This window comes from Montipora foliosa, chromosome 9 (assembly GCF_036669935.1).
Source record: "Montipora foliosa isolate CH-2021 chromosome 9, ASM3666993v2, whole genome shotgun sequence".
Taxonomy (NCBI): Eukaryota; Metazoa; Cnidaria; class Anthozoa; order Scleractinia; family Acroporidae; genus Montipora; species Montipora foliosa.
Genome location: NC_090877.1, coordinates 46353576 through 46363575, shown reverse-complemented (window position 1 = coordinate 46363575; position 10000 = coordinate 46353576). Strand labels below are relative to the sequence as shown.

At 38.6% G+C, this 10000-nt stretch overlaps 1 protein-coding gene across 1 annotated transcript in view; it reads left to right on the top strand.

Annotated features, from left to right (window-relative positions):
• LOC137969350 (low-density lipoprotein receptor-related protein 6-like) overlaps nt 1–10000 on the top strand; it is a 90743-nt gene that overhangs the window by 27329 nt on the left and 53414 nt on the right. Inside the window, exon 3 of the mRNA XM_068815548.1 lies at nt 5488–5900. Coding sequence (XP_068671649.1) covers nt 5488–5900 — 413 coding nt within the window. The remainder of the gene's footprint in view (nt 1–5487; nt 5901–10000) is intronic.

Genomic DNA, 10000 nt, shown 5'->3' with positions numbered 1-10000 from the left:
CTGCAAAAGCTTTTCCATTTCCATAGCAGTATTTCACAGCAAAAGCACAATATACTCTCTTGTACAGTTCTTCTTACTTTAGGTGTAACTCCTTCTTGGATTGTCCTTTCCTAGTTTCTGTAGTCGGCAAACAAATGAATTCCTCTCCGGACAGGCCCCCAATGTTACGAGTTCGAATGTTTTGAGGAAAGGTAGTTTGCAAACTAAACTGAACGCAGGGTTGTCGGAACAACAACCAGAGGATTTATTCCAAAAATGAACGTAGTTTCCACGAAGTAAAACTCTTAACAACACGTACTCAATAAACTTACACGGCCTCCGCCAACTTGAATAAACAGCTTCTGTCACACTTGACTAAACACGGCTAACGCCAACTCTCTTCGCTTGTGAAATCTAGTTAAAAAAACACTCCGCTTGGATTCGTCTACTTATATACTCTGACAATAAACTTCTAGAACTTTCTAAAATAGTAATCACTCTAATTATAGAAAGATTACAAAACACACCGATTTAGAAACGCTAACGCATGAACTTAAAAATAAACAAACTACAAACTCTCGCGAAGCTTCTAGACAGTAACGCTAGTCACGCAATGCTATTTTTCGTAACACACAACTTATTAACCTTCGTCCACATCTCGCTTAATAGAAAATCAAACAGCAAGTTAACACAGTAGCATTGTTTTATTTCGTTCTTCCTTGTGTAGAACTCTCTTCTACGACCCGCGCTTCTGTCAAATGCCATGAAGTTGTGAAACGTTGCCGTCGGCCCGATTGCAACTTGCATATAATCAACGCAGTTAATGCACAAGTATGAAAATTGTGTCGCTTTGTAAGACCAGAAAATTTTTAAAAATCGCAAATAACTGTTTCAGAGTAACATTTTGTTCAAACATAGGCGAAATAGTAAAGGAAAAATAATGTTTACATTTTGTCCCCCGTTGACGATCAAAAATATTATAAATTTACGGAAATCACAACACAGTTATTTTTGTGAATGTCATGAACGTTGCGATCGGTCAATTAAACTACCACTGTAATCTGAAGTCTGTCGACATTCCATGGAGTAAATTCTCTTCAAAGTTCGTCAAGCTGACAAATTCCTCCAAAAGTGAGAAAAGTTCTAAATTACTTGAGTTGCGTGTTTTTGTTTTTCTTTTTTTATCGGATGATAATGGCGCCAGGTCTGCTAGCTTTTCTTCAAGCTAGCTTTTTTCTTGTTTTTTAATTTTACAAGAAGTGGGCCTCTTTTGTTTTAATAATGAATTGGCAGCTTTAAAATAGAAACAAGAATCCGGATTTGGATTTTCCCAACGAAACGTACCTAAATTTCCGAGAAAATCCACTGCACCGTGACTTGGCTGGAATTTAATTGGATTGATTGTCTCGCACTGCATGCTGTCAGTCGGCGATATTGTCATTCAAAAAATATCTTTCGGTCGCTTATGTAAGCAGAAAAAGTCATGACGTTATTTACGGACGCAACTAAAATGCGGCGCAAAACGTTATCATTTTCTCTCAGGAGCTTTCTGCCACACCCTTTTTGGTATAAAAGCTCAATTTATCGTCAGAAAAGAAGAACCAACGGTGCTTGCCCGTTGGGCAATCTACAATACGAAAACGCTAGCCCGACAAGTCTTTCCACTAGCCCCGGGCTATCGGACAGCACTTTTGTCACGCCCTGAAAACACTGAGTGAAACTTTGTCTTTAACACTGGGATTTTATTGTGGAAATGTTTCATTTGTATGTCAACAATCAAGTTGCAAGCAAATTTTCAGAATTTTATGAGGGACTAATCTCGCACATGTTGTAATAATTGCATAGTAAACAATAATTCCACACATGTATAAATTACAGTACATGTATATACATGCATGGTATTATTAATTCTATTCATGTATGGTACATGTATTATGTATGGTACATGGTATTGTTGGGGAAATGATACAAATAAGGATATCCAGTATTTCTTATTAATATATAAATGTATGTATTAACTGATGATGATGATGGTAGAGCGGTTTTCAATTGAGTATCGAAAGTAATTAGCGAATTACTTTGGTTTTGCATCTACTTCACTCAGTGATTGGTTCAAAGTTCTCGCGCCCGTTTTTCAACCAATCAGAAGTGAAACCAAAACCAATCGTGGCTCGCGTGTGCAAATTTTCCCGCGCTTTGAGTCGGCTACGTGTAATTACTTCGAGTTTTGATTGGTTTACTGGATTGTCTCCGTCCTTTTTGATTGGCCAAAGTAATTACTTTGGTTTTGGTTTTACGACACTCATTTGAAAACCGCTCTAATGATAATAATAATGATAATAATGATAATAATAATAATGATGATGATAATAATGATGCTAGTGTCCCAATCAAAAGGGGAAAGTCAAAACAGAACTTATAATGCTCATGCCTCCCACCTCTGCATCCCTATGCTGGTATTTGGGTTGAGTTTCTCCGGGTAGTCCGGTTTTCCTCCCTCAGAAAAGTCGACTCCCAGCCTATTCCATCTGGCTGTGGTGCTTATGTCCGAGGTCATACATGGGTTGTGTTGAGATGCTGAGCACCTAGCCGACTACACAACCCCTTTGGGGTCTGACCTCGTTGAGCTGCGCCCTTAGCAGTTTAGTCTTTGACTGGTAGATAGGGCGATTAGCAGGTCAGGTCAGATCTCTACTGCAGAAGTCTGTGCTTCTTGGCACTGTCAACATCCTGCAAAAGGTGCTCTACATCTGAGGTCCTGTGGACTTGATGGAGGGTTCCACATTGTAACATCTCCAGCTTAATATAAACTATATGTATACATACAATGTAATAATAATGACAACCACAGCAGTTGATGAAAATGACAAATTATGACGATGCCAGGTGATGGTAACGATAAATAACTGTCTATATAAAATATAACTGTCTCGCTAATTGCCGTCGCAACTGCAGCAACGATGCAACTCAACAAGGTTGAACTGAAAGCATACTATGGCGCCTCTGGCTGTTGCTTTATATTTTATGTGTGACCTTGGAGCACAGCTTACAGCCAGCGGGAATCAGATGTATGCTGGTTTTTACTGAGGGAGGAAAACCGGAGAACCTGGAGAAAAACCCTCAGAGCAGAGTAGAGAACCAATACAAACTCAACCTGGCACTGATGGTGTTGGGTCAGGGAATCAAACCTGGGCCACAGTGGTGGGAGGTGAGTGCTGTCATCACTGTGCCAACATTGCACCAATTCGGCTCCCCAACCCTGCTCCCCAATAATAATAATAATAATAATAATAATAATAATAATAATAATAATAATAATAATAATAATAATAATAATAATAATAATAATAATAATAATAAGGATTTGATAGGTGGATTGAAAAGCTAGGGATACCATTCAATGTTGGAGTAATTCAAAAAACTGCTCTGTTGGGAACTGCAAGGATTTTGAGGAAAGTGTTGGAAATGTGAAGAAGAGACAATTCTGTTAGCCTTTGGTCATTTGTTATGACTCGCCTAACAGAAGAAAAGATGGCAATGACAACAGCCAGAACATGATGTTAATTTTATAATAATAATAATAATAATAACAATAATAATAATAATAATAATAATAATAATAATAATAATAATTTGCAGTCGTAGTTGAGGGCTAAAAATTATTAACTCCAAAGTGTGGTGACCAACCGTGGCACTTTCCTTGAATTCTTAGCTGCCCAGAACATAATTTAGTGCCCCTGGATCCCATTAGTCTTATGAATTGAAGTATACATGAATGCAATTCTTGCAGATTTTAAGAGGGCTTTAACTAACATCAACACTCAAAAATTTAACTGCCAGTAAATTGTTTTGGCATTCCTCTGTCAAGGTGAAGCGAATAGGCTGGCTCTATGCTTATTCCTCATTTTATTTTTTGTGTCAGTGGTGGCTCATTTTTTCACAAATGTTTTGTAGTTCTCTTTCTTACCAGCCCAATTAGCTTTCCAAAACTGTGCAAGGGATCATAAAGAGATCATTGTGCTTGTAAAATGGGTACATGACAGCAAAGTACTCTGGGTGAAGCTGGAGTTACATTGCAACAGAAAATTCAAATTGGCATTTGATAAAGTCCTCTTTGGAGTTTTCCACCCAAAGGGTAAAAGTTCACAGAATTCAGGGAAATAAAAGTTGGGGAAAAGAAATGAATGGTAGTCCAATTAAACTTCATGTTATTTTATTTTTGTTTTAACTTCATACTTTACAATAATTAACACGCTGGATATGAGGTGATTAAATCTCAATGTTTAGTTGCCCCAGAACTTTCGTTTAAGTCACCACTGAGGATCTGGTGACTACCAAGTTTTAGCCCTGGATGTTTTATAAACGAGAATAATTATAGTAAAGGTCACAATCGTGATATTACCATTTTTAAATGTCATATATTGTCATTATGAGATAGGCAGAGTACTTGCAATCGATTATGCTCTAATCACATCACATCAACTTGTCAATTCAAAATATCCTTTCTGCACCTGAGGGATTTCCCGCAGGGACCAATAAATTTGTCTGGCATAAGACAGAGGAAAATCTATAAGTGGAGGGAATTGAGTGAAAGTAAAAAGTAAAGTGGTGCATTTATATAGCGCGCTTATCACAAGGTCTCAAAGGTGCTTTACAATGATCAAATTACCCCCAGTGGACTGGAAGCATATACAGGCGCAAATTGCAGCCGCTTCTAAGCGGGCCATGCATGCTGGTACTCATTTACCGACCTCGGAAGGATGGAAAGCTGAGTGAACTTTAGCGGGAAACAAGGTCTCCAAATATTCCAGTCTCGGCAGAACCGGGAGTGGAACCTGGGACCTTAGGGTTGGAAGGCAGAGATCTTACCACTGCGCCAACCCCTCCGCTAAGGGTGAATGTTCGTAACGAGGTATATTTTTATGTAACTGATCCGATATTTTTACCCAAAATTTTGAACCCCGATCCCAAAAATGATGAGAATTTTAAACCCTGAGTCCACAAAAATTTGATCCCTGATACCTCATTCCATGAAAAATATGGCTGATCCCGATCCCACGCGTTGTGATTCCAGATCCCAGAGCTGTGATCCTTGATCCCGGTCCTTTTCAGACCTTTGATCCATGATCCCATATACCTGTTACGACCCTGAATTATGCTCCAGTAATTGCTTTAATTAAATCAAGGTTGAGGTCATTCAGAGACGTTTTTTGAGTCCCTAACTTAATTTTGTGAGTTTGTTTATGCCCTACATACACAGTTGTAGGTTTAGTTAAGTTCATGCAACTCAAGGGGACAGAGCCTTCCAAGTTTCAGCACCAAGGCACTGGAACTCAATACCATTACGAGCTTCAGGCCATAACAGATATTTCAGCTTTTAAGTTGGGCTTTAAGATTCCTCTTGCATTTTATTTGTAAAAAATTTCCCTATTTTTTTCTTCTACAGATTAATTAAGTGTCATTAGCATATTTAGGTTGATGTATTTTGCATTTTTTTTGTTTGTGTAGGTTCATGTTTTGGACTGATTGGGGGGATGAGCCCAAAATAGAGAGAGCTGAAATGGATGCTTCAAATCGTCAGTCAATTATCCAACAAGACATTTATTGGCCCAATGGGCTGACAATAGACTACAGCGCTCGTAAAATATATTGGACAGATGCCAAATTGTATTATATAGATAAGGCAAATTATGATGGCTCAGGCCGTGAGAAAGTATTTAAATCTCCTGCACAGTGTACTTTGGGTCATCCATTTGATCTGACGTTGTACGAGAATAAAATATATTGGACAGATTGGAAGACAAGAGGGATTCACTCCTCAAACAAGAATACTGGAATGCGGTGCCAAATGATTTCATCAAATGCATATCCTCATATGGGCATTCGGGCATTTGAATCGACAAGACAGAAATCCAGACCTGGTAAGTTTGTTGTTGTAAAATACCTAAATTGTTTTCAGAGACTTTATTCATTTATTTTATTTTAGGGGAGTCCCGGCGGCACGCGGAGCACTATTGATAAGAAAATACGGTAACCCATCTGTGCGAGAAATTTGTTTTGGGCACCGTACGACCTTTCGTCCACCCTTCCACATATGCCAACAGCCCGCGTTTTTTTGGCGGGAACATCTTTGATATTGGACATCGGTGTTATGATTAATTGATTCCTGTCAAAACATAGGTATCCGCTGACCAGCATCACCTGACCGTATCGTGGGCTCAACTTTAAAGCTCATCGAAGTCAGCTGTTTTTTTTTTTTTGAGTTGACCACTGACCAGGTACTGGTTTTCGATTGGATCTCATACTAAAGCCAGGATAACTTATTGTAGGAATAAATAACACGGGAGCTCCGCATTTAGGCTAGGCTAAACCTATATATTTATTTTCTGGTCACGGTGTTGTCGTTAAGCCAGTTTTGGCCGCCAAGCTGAGACTGCTTCCCACGGGACGCAATGAAGCGCATCATTAACATTTCTGAAAATTGTGACGACAGTGATGGCTATTCATTTCAACAGCTTTAATAATTTTGGAGCAATTTTAACGATGTTGTACTGATTTTCGGTGCGTAAGATTGATTTACTTGATAAAAGTTTTTCCCTCAGAGTGAAAATTTATTATTCAACGTGTTTAAAACAGGCTACGGTAATAGCAAAGAGCTAGAGATCACCCCTTAAGAGCAGGGCGACTTCGAAATGCGAGAAACTTTTGTCTGTCCTTACCATTTTTCGTCCATGAGTCCTCCGTTCCCAGACACAGTTGCAACAAATGTTGCGAGTTCAACTTTTTTGGTTAATTTCCCCGACCGTTCTCAAACGAGCATGAGTATCTGCAAGTGCTCTCATGCCCGAATCGATAAGTAAATTAAAAACTAAAATGAGTCTTTTCACGTTGTGAAAGCCGTTAAAGTGCGTGAAGGCACTGAAGCAGCACACGGACCATGGGAACAGTTTGGACCTTTCAGGGGCACCCAACGACCAATTTGTTGTAAAATGTATTATTATACCCCAGTTAATGAAAATAAATGTTATTAAGGCATTTTCAGGTGTTTTTCAGTGTTGCTGGGAAAAAATTATCTGTTCCTTTTTCCCAGCAAGACACACAAGAAATTTCCCAGCCAGCTAGATAGAATTGGTTGGTTTCCCAGCCAGCTGATCAAATTTATTTCCCAGCCAGGAATTAAATTACTTAATTAATTAATATATATATATATATATATATATATATATATATAAATGAAAGGAATAATAATACTACTACTAATAATAAAAATAATGATGATGATGATAACAATAACAATACTTATATTGATAATGATAATGGAACGATAATGTGAAACACACAGCTGTAGTTCTTGTGTTAGTATGATACTCTACATGTACTGCCGTCTCGAGCAGTTTGAATTCTAGGAGCCTTTTGTCACCCTGGAAAGCGAGCACAGAATACATAATACCTAGCAACATTGTACACAAAAGCAATAAAATACTTGCTAGGATACACCTGTATTGTCTACAATAAGGCAGAACAACTGGAACCTTGAAATAGCTCTTCATTTTACATTTTTATTGATCTCTTCAGTTACACAATTGCTAATGTCCAATTCCTTGCTATTTCCATGGTAGCCTGAAAAATAATTAAAAAGGAAATAAATTAGAGACCAATATTAATTGGGTAGAGCCAGCAGTAATGCTGATTGAGTTTTCAGATCTAGCTATGGACTCACTAATCATTGTTATCACAGGGGACCCACACAAAGGGTGAATTTAGAAGCAATGTATGAGAATAGCAAAAAGTTCCATAATTATTATTGTACTAAATAAATACAAATAAATAAATTTACACAAGATGAGGATAAACTATCTGAAATGATGTGCTGTTGTTATTATGGCTGAAAATGGCAAATTGTAGCAATTTTTACCAGAGCAACACACGTCCTAAATTTCCCACAAGCAGCCACAATAACGACACAGAAGAACATTTCGGATGAAGGTTAGTTTATTCTCATCTTATATGCAAATATTTATCCCATAATTGTAGAATAATATGGAACTTTTTGCTATTCTCATACATTGCTTCTAAATTCAATAATACCAAGGGTCAAACACATTATGTAGGCATCCTGTGATTGTTAGTATTTGTAAAAAGTAGACTTGAGCCCCTGTAATTCTTAGATGCAGAAACCTTACGCTTAAGTTGAAACATGTTTATTTATCATGAATGTCTTTGCGGATTGGCAAAAAAAAACAGCTTAAGGTAATAAGATCTATTTGTCATCATGGTGCAGAGCAGTCAACAAATTTAGCTATATATCTTTCCAGATCAACTGAAAAATTAAAAAAAAAATTCCCTTGACTCGCCAAATATGACAGTCACACCTTGAGCTGGATGGATATCAAGATCAGTAAAATTTCTACAGGCCATGTAGGTCTAGCACTTAAACTGGTCAAAATGAATGGACTTTCTCCATGCCATAAATTATTTTAATAAAATTTAAAATGTTACCATGACTGAACAACTGTTGAGCGTCTTCCTCTCAATGACATGGATGTGCAGCCATTCACATTAAAGGAGAATTGAAACTTAATAGACAACTGAATAGAGGGCCACAAAGGAAACAAAGTTCTCAGTGCAAACAATGAGTGCCCTAACTGAACCTGATGGAAGAGAGAGGGTTGTAAGAATGAACAAACAATGGATGGCCATCGTCACAAGCCTAACTCAACCTGATGGAAGAGAGATGGTCGTAAGAATGAACAAACAATGAATGGCCATCGTCACAAGCCTAACTCAACCTGATGCGGGAAGAGAGAGGGTCGTAAGAATGAACAAACAATGAATGGCCATCGTCACAAGCCTAACTCAACCTGATGGAAGAGAGATGGTCGTAAGAATGAACAAACAATGAATGGTCATCGTCACAAGCCTAACTCAACCTGATGGAAGAGAGATGGTCGTAAGAATGAACAAACAATGAATGGTCATCGTCACAAGCCTAACTCAACCTGATGCGGGAAGAGAGAGGGTCGTAAGAATGAACAAACAATGAATGGCCATCGTCACAAGCCTAACTCAACCTGATGGAAGAGAGATGGTCGTAAGAATGAACAAACAATGAATGGTCATCGTCACAAGCCTAACTCAACCTGATGGAAGAGAGATGGTCGTAAGAATGAACAAACAATGAATGGTCATCGTCACAAGCCTAACTCAACCTGATGGAAGAGAGATGGTCGTAAGAATGAACAAACAATGAATGGTCATCGTCACAAGCCTAACTCAACCTGATGGAAGAGAGATGGTCGTAAGAATGAACAAACAATGAATGGCCATCGTCACAAGCCTAACTCAACCTGATGCGGGAAGAGAGAGGGTCGTAAGAATGAACAAACAATGAATGGTCATCGTCACAAGCCTAACTCAACCTGATGGAAGAGAGATGGTCGTAAGAATGAACAAACAATGAATGGTCATCGTCACAAGCCTAACTCAACCTGATGGAAGAGAGATGGTCGTAAGAATGAACAAACAATGAATGGCCATCGTCACAAGCCTAACTCAACCTGATGGAAGAGAGAGGGTCGTAAGAATGAACAAACAAAGAATGGCCATCGTCACAAGCCTAACTCAACCTGATGCGGGAAGAGAGAGGGTCGTAAGAATGAACAAACAATGAATGGCCATCGTCACAAGCCTAACTCAACCTGATGGAAGAGAGATGGTCGTAAGAATGAACAAACAATGAATGGTCATCGTCACAAGCCTAACTCAACCTGATGGAAGAGAGATGGTCGTAAGAATGAACAAACAATGAATGGCCATCGTCACAAGCCTAACTCAACCTGATGGAAGAGAGAGGGTCGTAAGAATGAACAAACAAAGAATGGCCATCGTCACAAGCCTAACTCAACCTGATGGAAGAGGGGGGGTCGTAACAATGAACAAACAAAGAATGCCCATCTTCACAAGCCTAACTCAGTTTGGCTTTGTACAGAGACAAAGTATGACTAAAGATAATTTGTTATTG